The following is a 17,670-nucleotide window of genomic DNA, read 5'->3' as shown; positions in this document are numbered from 1 at the left end:
TGGCATCTTCACAGCTGTTCCCTGCTTGGCCCAGGTGAGTCTGATCTTGGGACACTCAGCTCCTTCCAACATGCAAAGGAACATCCATGGCCATGGCCGAGCTGGGAGCTGCAGAGGGTTCAGAGAATCGTGGAATGGCTTGGGTTGGAAGGGATCTTAAAGATTATCCAGTTCCATCCCTTGCCAAGGGCAGGGACACTTTGCCCAGGGGTTGAGTGCTGCTGCCCCAGGAGAGGGGGCTGGCCCAGGACATGCTGTCCCCACGCAGGTCCCCAGGCACGTGGACCTGTGTTATGGGCTGTGGAGGGGCAGCAGTTTTCTGCCAAGAGCAGAGAATAGAACTTTCCTCTCCCCCAAAGCAAACAAGGTCCATGGGGAGTGAGGGATGAGGGAACTTCACTCAATAAAGACAAACCTCAACAAAGGAAACAATGAGTTATGGCCCAAAGGCTTCAAAACACTGGGAGGTGCGTGACAGATTTGAGGTTTTCTGTAATGTTTTTCCCTGTACTGGAGGCAGTGTCCAAGTGGAAGGTCTCTGCCAGTTCCCTACCGTTGTTCCTTCTCCTCCCTCCTGCTCTGGGCAGGGAGATTGTTCCCTTGGCACAGCCATAGTCCCACCTCACCAGACAAACCCCTTCCCTTCTCTCCCTCTTTTGCATTGTTTTGGAGCATCTTGCTCACGGAGCTCTCCCTCAAGCCACATCCCCCCTGCTCTCCCAGCACTGTTGTGGGGCCTGAGCAGCCAAACTGGGAGCCTCGGGGTTGGATTCCTCCCACGCTTCACCGCTGACATGTAAACACCAACTGCAGTCCTGACCGTGCTCTGCTTGCTTTGGCTCTGCCCTTGTTGTCCATCTGATCCTCCTGTTTGGTTTGCACTCCTGAGCCACCAGAAATAGCAGCTCTTACTCTGCCTCCAGGTGACGGGTGTTGTTTCCTTCAAGCAGCTCCCCAGACTCCCGATTAAAAAGCCCTGGCAGGTCCAACACGGGCTCCCCTTCCCCCTGCAGCCTCCTGACCCTGCAAACCCACCTCTCCCTCTGCTCAGGGCTCCAGGCAGGAGCTGTTCTCTCCCCTGGGGCACAGCTGGGCATTCCCAGCCTCCTGTGGTTTCCCGGCCCGTGCCAGCATCTGGAAGTGGAATTTAGTCAGGCCCTCCTCCCTGCACATACCTTAGGACAGCTAAACAACCTGGGCTAGTGGAAGGTGTCCCTGCCCATGGCAGGGGTTGGAAGGAGAAGAGCTTTAAGGTCCCTTCCAACCCAAACCAGTCTGTGATCCCATGATCCTCAATAAATGGATCCAAGTGCCAGCTGAGCTCCACCACCCTCCAGCAGAGGCTTAACTTTAAGCCTGTGGTGACGCCCCACAACATGGGACTTCTCTCATGTTTTAATACTTTAATACTTGAAAAACTACTTGACCTTTCCAGGCAGGTGAGGTTTGTTAATATTGGCTATCAACTGCTGGAACAGCAAAAAAAACCTCCAGCAAAACAAAGTAGTCCCTTCTTGACTCATTCCCTTTGTGATATGGGTCTGTGTTAGATCATCTCTGTGCCAGTGGCAAGGGATGTTTCAGCTCAAGGGAAGGAAGATCACCCAGTTCTCACCCCCCGCCATGGGCAGGGACACCTTACACTTAGACCCAGTTCCTTGTGTCTTGCACACACAGTTGGGCACTTCTGACCAACTCCACTGGAGGTTGTGGAACAAAGATTTGCTTGTCAAGAGGAGCATCGTGGTAAAATCTCAGCCAAACGGCAAAAAAATCAATGTTATTGTGAAATACTGTCATTTGCAGCATTTAAACAAAAAGGCTTTCTCGTGATAGCAATGTCATGGAGATGCCCCATCCCTGGAAGTGTCCAAGGCCAGGTTGGACAGGGCATGGAGCAACCTGGGCTAGTGGAAGGTGTCCCTGCCCATGGCAGGGGGTGGAAAGAGATGGGCTTCGAGGTCCCTTCAACCCAAATTGTTACGGGATTCTTTCATCAGGTTGTCGATTCTGCCACTTTGGCCAAATCTATGATGGGGTTGATGACTGGGCTCTGAACAGTTCCCATGATAAATCAACCCAGAAAATGGCTTAGATACCAACCCCATGCACTCAGCACAGGAAGGTTGGGAGCTGGAGCAACCTCTCCATGGTCGCATTCCCACAATTCTTCCCAGGGACCCAAACAGGTCTCGACAAGCTCTGCCAGAGTTTCTGCAGGGTTAGAGGGAAACAAACACACCTTAGATCAACACCAGGAGCCTTCAATTCCTTTATTGAATCTCTCCAAACACAGGGGCCTTTCATCGGGGTCATTGCTGATGTTTGACACCTCTCACTGTGTTTTCCGTTACGTTACCTGTTGGTGGAGGCTCATTTCCAAGTGGGAAGCAGCAATGAGCAACCAGAGGCAGGGGTAAAGGATGTAAACCTTACCCTATGTGTCCCTAAATCTCTCCCATGGATGGTTTTATCAAATTTTCCCCCTTCTCATCCTTGTGTTTTCTCCAAAGGGAACTGAGCTCCAGCGAAATTGTTTTCAGGGATGGGGCAGAGATGAGCACCCACCTGTGTGTGCAGTCAGATGGGAGAGGGCAAGAAGTGCAGAAACAGGGATGGGAGAGGAGGTTTTAGGCAATGGGATGTTATTTTATAAAATGTTTTAGTAACAGTCCTTATTTTATTAAAAGAAACAAGGGTGCAAAATGTTGTTGAGGAACTGAATGCTTGCTCACATCGTCAAGGCACTGATGCCAGTGGTGGGGAAGGACATTCCATCTCTGGTCCTGCAGAGATGCTGGAGCCTGTGAAAGGAATATTGAGGCAGGACCACCCAGCCTTCCATGGACTGGCCCACTCTGTGACCCCTGGAAGGTCACAGCACACGTTCAGCCACCACCAGGCCTCCAATGCCTCTGAGATGGATCCTTTCTCAGGAAAGCAAGATTTGGTCGGTTTAACTTCCCAGAGAACTGAATTTCCATCCCTGTCTCAGCACAGAAAACCAACTTGTCCTCTTGCCTGGACTCTCAGCTGGCAGCTTTCACCAGCCGTGGTTTGGTCTAAAAATAAGAACCAGTCACTTCCACGCCAGGACAGCAGGTCCCAGGAGCTGGTGACTCCCTTCCCGGAGCTGCCCCACGGCAGGGTTGTGCTGTCTGGTTTCAGTTCTGCTCTGCCCATACCTGTCTCCTTCCTTCTTCTTGGTTTGTTTTTTTTTTTCTTTTTTTTTCATGGATTGATCAAATAATTTTATTTGTCAGATAATTTTAGGAGTCAGGAGAAGGATCTTCCCGGAGGCAGAGGGATCATCACTCCGTGTATCCAGCTGCCCGTCTTCAGCGGTCACAGAATCCCAGAACGGTTTGGGTTGGAGGGACCTTAAAGTCCATCCAGTTCCACACCCTGCCACGGGCAGAGACACCTTCCACTGGCCCAGGTTGCTCAGTTATGGACCCCCCAAAGCTGCTTTGTTCCATGTTAGAAGATCAGCTATGAAGAGACATGGACAAGGCCTTCACCTTCCCATCTTGTTGTGTCTTTGGAGAGCTAGAGATGGAAAGGAGGTGGAGAACATAACATCAAATATGTCTGTGGAAACCCCATCCCAGCTGTTTCAGTGTCCAAGGAGCCTGTTTCCTGTGTCCCAGCAGTTATGGAATCATGGACTCACAGAGGCTGGAAAAGACATTGAAGATCTTCAAGTCCAACTGTCGTTGCTGACTTCTGGACTTGATTTCTTCTTCACTCCCAAAACAACACCAAGCTTCCATGTCTTCTCCTTCCTTATCTTTATTTCTCCACCTATTTGGCCATTTCTACTTCCCACAAGAGACTTGAATTTCCAAGTAGGACTTGGTTTGTTTTGCAAGTGAAGGTGGAAGGGTCTGGAGCAATTGTAGGGGTGGGAAGGAGTAGGATAAGGATCTGTGGTACCCCTTGGGTCATGTAGGATCTGATAACCCAGTGTGGGACAAGAGGGTCCTTGGGAAGGCTGCAGGGGATGGGATGCCAGAGGGGAATTTTGAGGAGATAAGATGAGAGTGACTCTACTCAGGGGTAGAGTTGATGCTGCTGGTCCTCACCCACCCTCCAGGTTCTGAGGAATAGTGTCCTGAAAGGAAACCTGGGCACATCCTGCTCCTTTAGGGACTTGTCCCTGACTACACGAGGTCCTGGTGGAACCCACAGCAGTGAGAATAATTATGAGCATGCACATGAATTCAGCAGCTCACAGAGCAATGGTTTGGTGTAAACCAGCAGTGGCACAGGGGAGGTCAAAGGAGGAAGGATGTTGTAGGACCTCCAGGAATCGGTGCTGTGTCACAGAAGGGGTTTAGAGCTGGGTATTTACTGGAGCTCAGCAATGAACCCCACAGGAAAGGCCCACATTCCTCCTGCTGGGTGGGCAACGTGAAAAATAGGGTGTGGGAAAATAGGTGGGGAAGCTCTGATGATGAGGTAACCAAGGGAAGCCTGTTGAGGTCTCTAAATTCGGGATGTGACCCTACAAACCGTGCTCCCCTGAGAACTGCACAGAGCTGCCTTGGGAGGCAGAGTTTTCTTCTGCAGTAAGACGTGGAGAACAGGAGGTTCCTCAAAGGTGCCTGGGCATGGCCAGTCCTGGAGGGACTGCAGTGGCTGTTCCACAGCTGCTGAGAGAGATAAACCTACCTCAGGACAACCCTGACATCTCCCTCCTGGCCAGAGCAGAAGAAGTTGTTGAAATCCCTGGTTTTTGCTATCTAGAAAGAGGTAACAACACAAGTAAGATCTTTGTGTTTTCCAGGAGGGAATGAAGAGGTGATTCTCACAAGAACTAGCACTGCTGAGCCCTCAAACACTACTTGAGGTATTTATCACAGCTCCCAAACTGGCTGTTCAGGGCAGACCTCCCCATCCAGCCCCCACAGGACCCCTTGCTCTGACTGCTCCGGTACTCCCTGAATTCCACTGGCAGGCAGGTGACAGCACCCAAGGAAATGGAGCAGGGGAACACAGTGACCCCATAAATCCCCCAGATCCTGCCCAAGGATGCAGCTCCCACCGCCCCTTCCCTTGCTCAGCCCCAGTTGTCAGTGCCCTCCAGAACAGGGACGTGAAAGTCTTCCAGCCATCAGATGTTCTTCTGGTTGGGCAGAAGGGAAGAGCACGATGGAGACACAGCTGGAAGTTAATCCTGTTAACTGTTGTTATGGATCAAGAAGCTCCATTTCCAGAACATTGAGTTTTCCCCAAAGATTTTTCCCACAGTCATCTGGGGATAAGTTGTTCCCCACCAGGTAGCTCCAGGTGCACCATGAGTCACAGCCAGGGAGATCTGCAGTAAAAGACAAAGTGTTCCACATGAAGGCCAGGCTGGATGGGGCTTTGGGCAACCTGGGCTAGTGGAAGGTGTCCCTGCCCATGGCAGGGGGTGGAACTGGATGAGATTTAAGGTCCCTTCCAACTCAAACCATTCTGGGACGATGATTTAACAGAGTAATTTTCCTCTTGGGTTCAGTGCCCGGCTGGTGTCACCCAGCTATTCCTGGGCTGAGTTAAGCTGAGCTTCAGCTCAGAGCTGCTCCTTAAACCCAGTGTTACATCTGGAAGGAGTGCAGGGACTCCTGGATGGCTCTAGACCATTCCAGGTTGCCCAGCTGGGCACCACAACTCACTATGGAAATCCCAGCTGTGTTTTGCGGAGTAGCTGAAGACCCGGCCCAGGATTTTGGAATACAGTGTTTCTTCATTGTTTGTGGTATTTTCCCCTAAAAGCTACAGAACTGATTATCTGCAGCAATAAGCCCAGGCCCTTCCTGGCATGGGGAGGAGGAGCAGGAAGAATGAAGAGAGCTGAGTGGGACATAAACCCACTGTGGGTCATGGCCCTCAACTGGGCCAAGATCAAAGCGTTTTGCTTTGACTGCAGATCACCCAGTTAAGCAGGACTTTGCTCCTGCCTTTTCCTGCACCCCATATCCCATCCCAAGCTAGACTTTGCCTCCTCTATCTCAGGAGCAAGACCCAAAGAGGTGATAGAATCATAGAATTAAGGTTGGAGAAGACCTCCAAGATCATCGAGTCCCACTGTTAGGTCCCCCCAGAGCCCCCAGTTCCCGGTGCTCCTGTACACCAAGGGACATTTCTGACCCTGCCCCCGTCTCCAAGGTTCTGCTGGGCTGGTTTCACCCAGGCTGTGCTGCCTCCCTTCCCCTCTGACCCGCCGTGCCCACCCCGGATCAGGTCCACCCTCGGTGCCCACGCACAGGCTCGGCCATGGCCCTGAGTCAGTTCCTGTTCCTGTGGCCCCGTCTATTCTCAGGAGGGTGAGCTGGCTTTTCCTGAGACTGGAAAACATACTTATTTTCCATTCTCTCTTTTTTCCTTCTCTTTCCATTGACACGGGTGTCTAGACTCCACAAAGGGCAAAATCAAGGTGGGCCAGCCCTCCTTCCTGGGTTGTTTCCAACCCCAGTGGGATTGAAGCGTTGGCTGTTGCACAAAGAGGCCCATTCACGAGGTTATTTTGTCTCCCAGGGTGACCTTTCAGGCCCAAAGGGCCTCCAAGGCATTGACAACGCGACCGAAATCGAATTGGTTCTGCCGAATTCTCTGATTTTCCTCAAACTCCTCCTGTGATGGAGGTCTGAGGACCCACATTCCCTCCTGTCCCTCTCGTTTGGAATGTGGATGGAGCGATTCCTTCCCCTTGAGAGCAGCAGCACCAGAAGGGCTCAGTGAAGAGTCTCCCTTGAGGGGGGCCTGGACACCCTTTTTTGACCATGACCTCCATTTTTAGAGTGATGAAAACACTCTTGTCAATACCTCAAAAATGGATCTTTTTGGTACCAAAGTATTCAAATGTTTATCTCAGCACTTTCTAACTGAAGTGTTTTGGATTTGCCACTTCAAACAGCAACTTTTTTTCTCTCTCTCCACTTCTCTTTAAAAACATTTTGCTTCCCCTTAAGTGCTGGGAAAACTGTGGAAAGAGTAGAAATATTTTCTTGCCTTGATTTAACTGAAAGATCCCATTTAAATCCCCTCCCTAGACTATTTCTTTCCAGTTTGCTGGTACACAGGAGAGCCTTACATGAAATCTCTCCTTGTCTTACTTCAGCAAAGGGAGAAATGGTTCCTCCCCCAGTGTCCTGATACTGCAATCCACACTTTCTGCGAGTGAAAAACAAACACCCCAGAGAGAAAGAGGAAAAATGGCCCCAGGGTGAGGTGTCAAGAGAAGAATCCACTGTTTTTAAGCCACTTTCAATTCGTGGCACACTAAAACACATCATTATTTGGCACATTGAAGCCAGGGCTGTTTCCTCACACCAAAATGCTTTGGCCCCTCTCCAAATTCACACTTCTTACTACATTCCCTCAGATTTTGGTGTTTATGGGGTTTATTTTACTGAGTTAAGGCACTGAAATTCAGCCCTGGGAGCAGGGTTTGGTGTGAGGAGTTATCTTTCCCACCCTGGGAAGTATCACAATCTGATTCTCTCCTAAGATCCTTTTTGCATCCTTCATGGCCAGGAACACCCATACACTGACATCCAGAACTTGTTGACCCACCAGGTTTTGCTCAAGTTCTTGCCACAGATCATTGCACAGCCCGGGGTGGTTTCAGTTTATTGAAAATCTTTTATTGCTTTCCAAAACCCAGTTTTAATAAACTCCAAAGAGATACAGGAAGTAGACCAGCAATTTTATTTAACAAACTCAATTGATCTGGAATTTTCTCTGCAGGAAGAGAGCCAGCTCTGTGAGAGCAAGCTGAGAAGACCTGGTTTGGCTGTAGTTTGTAGAGGTTGAGCTCCTCTGACTGCACAGCATTTGTCCTTGAATTCCAGCACAACTCCAGGTGAAACCAATGACTCAATGGATTGGTTTCAGCTGGAGTTTGATCAGCACCTTGCACCTGAGTCAGGTAAGAATAAGATCAGCAGTTTTTGGAGGTGAAACAAGCAACAGTTTGCCAAGGAAAACTCCTCATGAAGGTTTGAAATTCTCTTTCCACCTCCTCCTGGTCAGCAGCTCCCACTCTGCACTGGATTTGTCTACCCTGCCTGTCCTTCCTAAAGAGTCTCCTCCCATTCCAACACTCCAATCACAGGAGCCATCCCATCACATCTCCAAGATGCCACCAAGATCACAGGTGAGGGCACATCTCCAGCTCCTCTGGTTTATTCCCCATATTTCATGAGTTTGCACAGAAATTGGGCCCCCGGTGAGGACAAATGATTGCCTGGAGTGGCTGGAATTCCTCCCTCTGATCCTGTGAAATCTGCCCTCTGGAAGAGACGTGCCATGAGATGTGACCAGTGGGGCTGTAAGGCAAGAGACCAGCTCCTGGCCTCCTCACACACATGGGAAACTGCCCTCCTGAAATTCATACTCGGCAGAAAACGGGAAGGGAGGGTCTTCCCTAATTCTCCAGCACCTCTAAGGATATATTATTGGAGTCACCAGGAAGGTCATTCCAGCCTGGCTCTGACTGTGAAATACAGCAGATGGCATCCAGGGAATGGCACTGCTTTTGAGTGTTGGGTTCTCCCAGCAGAGGAAAGACTCCCAGATGGAGGTCTGAAGAGGTGACCTCCACTCTAAAGAAGACATGGCAGAAGAGCCCCCATCTCACCACCCTTTGCCTCCCCTATTTCAGCCAGTCCCTTGTACCCCCAGCACAGCACCTGAGCACACCTCCCCTGCTCCCTCTCCCCCTTCCTGTGGCACTGGGGACACAGGTTAATGGTGGCCTTGGCAGCACTGGGGGAAGGGTTGAACTTGCTGATTTGAAAGGTCTTTCCCCACCTCACTGACTGTGTGATTCAAGTTTCATGCAGTGTTTTCCCCCCGCCCTGTAACTCTAGAACACTTCACCTCCCTCCGTGCCCCAAACCGAAGGAATCACCTCCCAGTGAAAGGAATAAAGCCCTGGCACTCTGGGGCCAGCCTGGCACCAAAATAACCCTTGCTTTGGTCATGTCTGCCCTCCAGTGAAAGCTGGCAGCGTCGTCCAGTGAAAATTGTCCTCCTGGGTGACTGTGGTTTGTAAGTCAGCACCGGGATACTTTAGCAGTGTCCAGAGAAAAAGGAATGAATCACCCCCACGGCTGGAAACCCTCTCCCAGTCCCCAGCGACAGGTCATTTTCCAGCAAATGGTTTCCCACTGAGCACGGAGTCGCTGGAGCTGCCTGCAGTCAGAGGCGGGTGTGATGCTCACAGCCATCATCAGGGGGCTGTGCTGGCCCTGTCTCCACCCGGGCAGCCGTGCCCACCCCGTTGGGCACAGCGTGGCTGCCACCCAGGGCTTCCTCACGGCCTTTCACAGGGCCAGTGCTGCTGTTGGGGGCCTCCTGGTGCTTCTTCTGCACCTGCTCCAGTATCTGCAGCACCTGGAAGGAGCAAACACCTCTGTGAGCGGGTCAGCAGCCGAAATAACCACGGAATCATAAAGTCATGGTTGGAAGGGACCTTTAAAGGTCATCAAGGCCAAGCCCCTGCCATGGGCAGGGACATCTTCAAAGGTCCTACTAGCCAGCCCTTCCATTTTCAGCTAGACCTTTTCTTTCAAGCTACGTGTCTGGGCTCAGTTTTGGGATCACACTCATTTCTGTGTGCTCAGGGATCTCTGGGAAGGGTGTACACAGAGTGCCTGTCCCACGGAGGCCCCCTGGATCTTGGAGCTCTTTCCATCAATGAATCAGTCTCACTTTGCTTCCAGAAGAGCACACAGAGGTGTGATGGGGATCTGGAGCAGGATCAGGACAGAGCAACATGGAGTTCTGCTCTTCTTCACACCACCCTGTGATAACTTCTCACACTGTCCTTATAAAACTGGGAAACCCCCAGTCTGAAACCCACTTCGTGGAGAAAGGGAATAGGAGTGAAATCCAGGTGAATTTTACCTGAGACTTGGGGATGAGGCCGACTCTGAAGAACCCAATGTTCCCACTGTCAATTTTGGTGCAGTCCACCACGGTGGAGGCAACGTTCTCTGGAGAGGGCCCGTCACAAAGGACTGCATCCACCTGAAGAGCAACATTTCCACACCAAAACCCCCTCAGGCACTTGGGAGAAAAAGGTTACCCCTCTCAACAGCAAGTGATTATTATCTGAGGCAATACTGCTCCTTCCTTCAGGGAAAAGCCAGAGAAGGCTCTGTGGGGTGCAGGGCAGCAGTACAGCAAAGACAGGTTTGCACCATCTGAGGAGCTTTGAAGAAGTCCTATCCACCAAGAAAATGGGTGTAAACCCAGATTTTTGAGGAGATTTGTACCAGCTGTTGTTTAAAACTGCCCTCACTCAAGTGCCACAGATACAAAGCGTGGAACCCTCAGGATTTAGTGGTGAAATCATAGAATCATGGAATATTCTGAGCTGGAAGGGACCCCCAAGAACCATCCAGTCCAATTCCAGGCCCTGCACAGGCACCCCAACAATCCCCTCTGTCCCTCAGAGTGTTATCCAAACCCTCCTGGAGCTCTGGCAGCCTTGGGGCTGTGCCCACTGCCCTGGGGAGCCTGGTCAGTGCCAACCACCCTCTGGGGGAAGAACCTTTCCCTGAGATCCAACCTGACCCAACTGAAGACAATGAATGTCCCTTGACCATGGTACTTCCAGAATGTGTGAAAGTCCTAAAAGCCAGGAATATTTTGGAGCTTGGCACCGGTTTTAGAGCAGCTTCAGCTTGAAATGGGAATGCCCTGTGCTCTCACAGCCCTGTGCCAGCTGGAGCCCTGGCACATCCAGGCATCAGGGTTTGATTGCTCATAAGAAAAGAAGGAGTTTTTTTTTTTTGCTCATCTCGTCCTGTGTTGGAAGATGAACAGACTCACATTGCCAAGCCATAACTACACAGTGCAAATCAGAGCAATTCTGGTTTCTAACCAAGTCCTGAAGCTTAAAATGTTCTTTTACTGCGACACCAACACGAGGAACGTCCATGAGATTTTTTTTTTTAAAAGAGATGCTTTCCAAGAGTCTAGATACCATCTCTTGGTTTGCCTACTGGGAGCAAAGTGGTTGTGTCCTTCCATCCCAACATCCCTTGGGAGCAGAGAGCCCCGTTACCTTGTCTCCCAGCTTGGCATACACTTGGTTGTGGTGGGTGGTGTCGGCCTCTCCCGTTGGGTTGGCTGATGTGACCACAATGGGCCCGACCTGGGGGCAGAAAAATGAGAATGAAGGCTCTGAGCTGGTTCTGCTGGATCAAACAGGCGACTCGAGCTCTGAACTTCACTCCTGAGTGCCTGGGGCTCCAAAGAGAGCTTGGTGTGGCTCACCCAGGTACAGGCTCCTCCTTTGGAGGCAACTACAGTCCCACCAAAGTGTGTTGGGGTGTCTGACACTCGCTTAAATTGGGGTTTGCTGATGAGGATCATGAAACAACATTTTGTTTTCCGAAGGCCTGCAATGTCTGCCCCAGGCTCTCCCAGTTCCTCTGGCCCCTTTCTGGACCTTCTGAAGTTCCTGTGGCCTCAGCTGAGCCTGTGCTCGCAAGGACAGCGCAGGAAATCAGACAGAATGTCTGTCCATGGCCTTTTTTCTGGGTTTCTGACCTGGTGGTTGCTCCTTTTACCCTCTTTGCTGCCACAAAACCACTCCCAGCCAGGCTGAGGCTGCCGTGGCACTCACCAGGTCGATGAGGTGCGTGGTGACAGAGCAGTCGGGGATGCGGATGGCGACGCTCTGAGGGGTCCCAACGTACTTAGCAGAGTCCTTCATTCCCAGGAAGTCCACCCACTCACCTGCAGAAGAATCAGGTGGCACTTAGGGATGTACATCATCCCAAACACAATGATCTTACCGGGAATATCTCCACGGAACATCTCCAGAATTACTCCACGGGATGGAGTTTCCAAGCCAAAGCTCTCCAGAGAACTTGGAATCAAGAGCACTTCCTCACCTCTGGGAACCACCAGGCTGATAGGAGATGGCCAGGCAGCCTCCATGAAGTCCCAGAGGAGGGGAGTGAACAAATGCTTGGCAGGTTCCAGTTGCTTGAGGCTGGAAATCCAGAGGGACATGGGGCGATCCTGAGCCTGGCGCTTGGACCTGGAAAAGGGGTGAGAAAAGAGGAGTCTGGAATTCAGACAGGGATTTAATTTCAAGCTGAAAAGGGAACTGTGTTGGTGAGAGCTAGAGCTAAGACAAGGTGTGAAGGCTCTGCCCCAGGGCACCAGTCTCTAGTACAAGCAGGACTGTTCAACAGTGACTATTCCAACCAGGAATGTTTTCTCCAAATCAAGGTTTTGCACTGTGATGGGTGGAAATCCCAATTTCTAAGGAAACCCCACCAATATGAGGGGTCTCAGCTGCTCACAGGAGTCCAAGCAAGAGCCTGTTGTCACAAGAGAGGTTTTGGGTGTGACAACATGTACCTCCCAAACCTACAGGATAACCCCCTGTCCCGTCTGCCACTCTTTGGGTTTCTGGTGGTCCCCAAGTTACAAAGCTCCACCACCTGCCAGGAGCAGCTCCTAGAAGACAATTACAGCTCTATTTTCTCCTTCCCTCATCTGGATCTTCTCCCCCACCTTGCTGCTCCCACCAAGGCTGAGCTGCCTTGCCCTTGACCAGCTGCAGCCAGCGCTCAGTAGCAGCTCTGAGTTCCAGAAGGTTCTTTAGACCACGACAAGGACTGACCTGTGAGCTTTCTGAGTTCTAGAAGCTTCTTTAGGCCACGACAAGGACTGACCTGTGAGCTTTCTCCACGGCATCAGGGCGGTTGCAGGCGGCCACAAGCACGTACACGGTGTCTGTGGGGATGCCACAAGTCCCTCCACTCCTCAGGATATCTGTGGGCACGAGAACAGGGCAGAACCCCCTGAGTGAGGGGCTGTAATTCCCACAGCAGAGCTGTCACAGCCAAACCAGCCAATTCCGTGCTCTCCTCTCCTTTTCCCAACTAACAAAGCGTTCCCTCTGGCAGTGCATTTTTCTGGGGTTCATCCAAGGGGAGATCTGGCACTTAGGGGAGTTCTGGGCCACGTTCCTCAGGGCCAGAAGTGGAGAGAGCAAGCACCAGGCACTGGTGCCATTTGTCTGTACAGAGCTTTCCGTGGCAGCTCCAGCTTGGAGGATTCCTGGAGTCCAGGGTGGATGAACAGGTAGGAAAATGATATGGGAGAGAATTTGCTGCTAAACTCAGATAATTACTCTCATAACTTGGCCCACCTCACCAAAACGCCACCAGATTGTCCTGGTTTCCACATCAAGGCCAGGTAGGACAGGGCTTGGAGCAACCTGGGCTAGTGGAAGGTGTCCCTGCCCATGGCAGGGGGTGGGACGAGATGAACTTTAAGGTCCCTTCCAACGTAAACCATTCTGTGACTCTATGATTGTAAAAACGTCCTTTAAGTAGCTGTTCTGCTACGAATTCACCCAGAATTTCCCCTCCACCCCCACACTGCGCCCTTTGCTCTCCCCTTACCTGCAATCCTCTTGACTGAGGACGCTCTCCTGGCGGGCAGGTGAAGGCACTTGCTCATCCCCCCCCTCACACCACCGAGCTGCACGATGGGCCCTCCCATGGGCAGGCAGGGACCCTCGAAGGTGCCGCTGGAAAGGGCAGACAGGAAGCAGTAAAAGCTGACCAGCCCGAAGCTGAGGGTGGCAGCCGTGTCATATCCAGTGGGAAGGGCATGGATGGCATCCAGGAAGAAGCTGAGAGCGACCAGCATGAACGTGAGGGAGTAGAAGAACCAGGCGATGTTTAGGAAGAGGGTGCAGAGGACGACGAAGCCGTTGAAGAGCATGAAAGCAGCGATGCCCACGGCCGAGTGGAAGCTTCTGGTAGTGCCATAGAGGCCACCATACCTTGCCAAGCCCCAGATGATCCACATGACAGCGTAGAGGATGAAGGCACTGCTCTCCAGGGTTTTACCCCGGGCAAAGGCCACTGAGCCGCCCAGAAGCTTAAGGATCCCACCAGCTACCACTACCCATGGAATGACAACGGTGGCAAGGGGAGCCTGGGGGTCTCCTGGGGCCGTCAGAGCAGAAGAAGCCAGGACACTGCATGCAAAGGCAAGAGCTTCTGCATCTGCATACTTGGAGTAGCCCAGGTATGGAGCGTGAAAGTCTGGCCCCTCACGGAGCTTCAGGAAACTGCTGCGGGCGAGGAGGGCCTTCACAGCCCCCTTCCCCTTCCCTGGGGGGGTCTTGGCCCCTGCTTTCACACTGTACAGGTGAATGAGAGCCACCAGGGCTGAGGCCACGAAAACGGCCACGGCCACACCTTGGGGGCCACCTGCAAAAAACCCCCTGGGATGGCAAGCCAAGGCGAGGCAGGAGGCCACATAAACCAGCAAATACAAGCCATCCAGAGGGCTCTTGAGGGAGAGGAAGAGAGCCAAGACGGCAAAAAGAATGGAGAAAACCACTAGGAATGGGGTAGGGAGGGATGGCTCCTCTGGCTGCCACAGTGGGTACAGGAGGCAGTAGCCTCCAGCAAACTTGAGGATGGAAGTGAATCCAAAGGATGTGGCCATCAGAACATCCATTGCACGGTAGGATAAGACGCAGATGCCAATCTGGTAGATGCCAGCTGCCCACAGCCAGGGCACCTGGCCCATGAAGAGTTTGCTGGTGATGCCCAGGAGCCTGCAGCCAAACACCCCGGCCCACAGCATGTTCAGGATCAGCCCCGTGGCCGCAAAGGGATTGGTGCTGCCACCGGCGCCTTGGGCCTGCTCGTGGCTCTTTTTCTTGGCCAGATCCGTGCCAGGGAGGGCCATTTTTCCTTTGGTCAGGAAATAGAGGATCCTTCCCAGGGCAAAGTACCCCCCCAGCAAGCAGACGACGAGGTAATTGCAAGCGACAGCGGAGGAGCCCAAGGCGCGGCTGTGACGCGCGGCCACGTCGTGGGCACTGGCCAGGGAGGTGGCACCGGAGATGAGGGCCAGGACGGGCTCTCTGCTCAGCAATCCCACCACTGCCACGAGGAGCAGTGCCACGGTGAAGGTGGCCAGGCCGGGCACCACGGCATCGCGGAGGTCCCCGGCATCGCCCAGCGTGCCCTGCCCGGCCAGGACGAAGGTCACTCCGTAGCCACACCAGAAGGCTGAGATGGTCAGGCAGAGGGACAGCAACAGGGAGGCATTCCTGGGGCTCCTCCGGATCCCTGAGGAACAAACACAGACAGGGCTGTGATTTCCAGACAGAGGGATGTGGGAAGAGGGAGTTGGGCCAGGATCACCGGGCCAGCCCGGAGCTGCACAGATCCTGCGTGGAGCAAGATTCCTCCTGGGGAAGAGGAGGCTCAGGGGGGTCCTCTCACCCCCTACAGCTCCCTGACAGGAGGCTGTAGTGAGTTGGGTGTCGGGCTCTTCTCCTGAGGAGAGAAAACGGCCTCAAGGGGAGGTTTAGGTTGGATATTGGGAAAATTTCTTCACAGAAAGGGTTGTCCAGCCCTGGCACAATTGTGGAGGGGAATGGTGGAGTCACCACTTCTGGAAGTGTTCCAAAAACACGTGGATGTGGCACTTGAGGACATGGTTTAGTGGTGGACATGGTGGTGGCGGCGCTGGTTGATGGTTGGAATTGGTGATCTTAAAGGTCTTTCCCAACAATTCTGATTCCATGACTGATTTTAATGTCCTCATTACTCTGAGTTAAAAATGAGAAATAATTCAACATTCATTCTAAAAAGTGTGGACTCTGCTACAGGCAGTGATTTTTTCTCTCAGTTAAGTTGATCTCCTGGCATGTCCAGATGGACATTCCAAACCATGGATGCTGAAAGCACTCTCAGAAAGCCTGGGAACCCTTTTTTGAGGAGTCATGGATTCATTGTGTTAAAACTCTCAGAGATCCTTGTTTAACACAAACATTGATTTCTTCTCTTGCCTGTACAGTAAAAATTTGCTGTGCTGACATAGAATCCCAGACTGGTTTGGGTTGGAAGGAACCTTAAAGCTCCTCCAGTGCCACCCCCTGCCATGAGCAGGGACACCTTCCACTAGCCCAGGTTGCTCCAAGCCCTGTCCAACCTGGCCTTGGACACTTCCAGGGATCCAGGAGCAGCCACAGTTTCTCTGGGCAAATTCCAGGAGAAGGGCTCAGTTGTCCCTGAGGCTGCTGTGGTTTGTGTCAGTCCCAGCACACGCTAAGCTGTGGGAGGGGGAGGCCTTGAACCCCCCAAATCTTACCTGCATAGGCCAAAAGAGCTGATAAAATGAGCAGAAGGACTCCAAGAGCTGTGCTGGGGATCAGAGGGGCTGCTCTGGCTGAGCTGTAGAAATGCACAGCCAGCAGAAGTGATCCTATGGGAAAAAGGAGAAACAGCTTGTAAACTTGGCCCAAAAAACCAGGAGAGAACCAGGGTGGACAGAGCAGGGAATAGAGGAAAAATAACAGTACAAGATCTGCAAATAGTAAGTGTTGTGCCTTGGTTTGTGCCCAAAGGTCTCACTCCTTTCTGGGTGCCTGGTTTTAGAAAACTGGAAAATAATCATTTCAGGTTGTCCAGAGAGGCTGTGGACGTTCCCATTCCATCAAGGCCAAGTTGGAGCAACCTGGGCCAGTGGAAGGTGTCCCTGGCCATGGCAGGGGGTGGAACTGGATGGGCTTTAAGGTCCCTCCCAACCCAAGACCTTCTAGAATTCCATGCAAGTGTCTGAAAGGGCTCCCCCGTTGCCAGATAAAGGGGAAAAATCCGTGATTCCAGTTACACAAAAGACAGGCAGACACACACATCCTTCAGATAATCCCAGAGACGTTGTGCCAACAGAAAACCAGCCCCAAAATGCAAAGAGGCAAAAAACAAAGAAGGAAGAAATGAAAGGGAGCGAACGCGGCAAACAGGAGGACGGCTGGACAAGGGAGAGGGAGTACATCCAAACCCAGATGATTTATTCCAACGACTACCAAAAAAAAAAAAAGTTTGGATTTGCTTCCCACCCAGGACGGAACGGGCACAAAACTCCGCGCCAGCACTTCGCGGCCAAGACAAATATTTTGTTGGCCGCTGGAAACGGGCGCGGGGGAGCGAGAAAAGCTTCACCCGCGGGCAGCGCGGCTGGCGAATAAACCTCCTTAGCCCCCCCTGCTAAAGGGGGGGGGCGTCCAGGAGAGTCAGTCCCGAGCCCGCACCCCCTGCCAGGACGGCTCCTACCTGCGGCGATGCCCAGGAGCCCGAGGCAGCCGTGCAGGGACCCCGCGCCGTCGCCCATCGCGGTGTGCGCGGAGCCCCGGCCGAGGGCGGCTCTGCCGCCGCCCTCCCTCCCATGCTCTTTATAACCAAAGCATCGCGCCTGGCCCGCGCTCGGTCCTCCCTGCTCTCCACCCCTTTTCCCTACAGACCTCTTCTGTTCGAGGCGCTCTCCCCGGCTGCGTGCGGGAGGAAAATGCAAATGGGTTTTCGGGCGGCGATAAATTTGGGGCCGTGAGTCAGCGCGGGCCGCCGGGAGCTCCCTCCAGAGGCCTCTTAATTTTACTCTTGATTAACCCTTGTTAAAAAAGACACTTGGAAAATAAGGCTGAGGGTTTATTGCCGCCGCTGCCTCTTTGCCGCTGCCAGCGAGGAAATTGCACTGGTTAAAATGAAGGTTTTTGCAAGAACCCATCTTGCTGGAGCAAACAAGCACTTTGCAAGCCCAGGAGCTCCTTGGGGACCAGTTGTTTCTCCTGAACGCTGGCCACGGTGCTGCTGTTTGTCCCTGTCACAGCTCTGAATG

At 52.5% G+C, this 17,670-nt stretch overlaps 1 protein-coding gene across 1 annotated transcript; it reads right to left on the bottom strand.

The window, feature by feature from the left end:
* Positions 1 to 7,725: 7,725 nt before the first annotated feature.
* LOC127472400 (uncharacterized) lies at positions 7,726 to 17,187 on the bottom strand. The gene is made up of 9 exons (XM_051790603.1): positions 17,109 to 17,187; positions 16,144 to 16,257; positions 13,425 to 15,116; positions 12,690 to 12,789; positions 11,898 to 12,046; positions 11,627 to 11,739; positions 11,063 to 11,152; positions 9,898 to 10,020; positions 7,726 to 9,384 (listed from the first exon to the last, which is right to left on the bottom strand). The coding sequence occupies exons 1-9, from the start codon at positions 17,164 to 17,166 to the stop codon at positions 9,190 to 9,192; spliced, it is 2,634 nt and encodes an 877-aa protein (XP_051646563.1). The 5' UTR covers positions 17,167 to 17,187; the 3' UTR covers positions 7,726 to 9,189.
* Positions 17,188 to 17,670: the final 483 nt, after the last annotated feature.

Source organism: Manacus candei, unplaced genomic scaffold (assembly GCF_025592945.1).
Source record: "Manacus candei isolate 608988 ecotype Guabito, Panama unplaced genomic scaffold, ASM2559294v1 h1tg000003l, whole genome shotgun sequence".
NCBI lineage: Eukaryota > Metazoa > Chordata > Aves > Passeriformes > Pipridae > Manacus > Manacus candei.
Note: the sequence above shows the minus strand (reverse complement) of the source record. Positions and strands in the feature narration are given on the sequence as shown.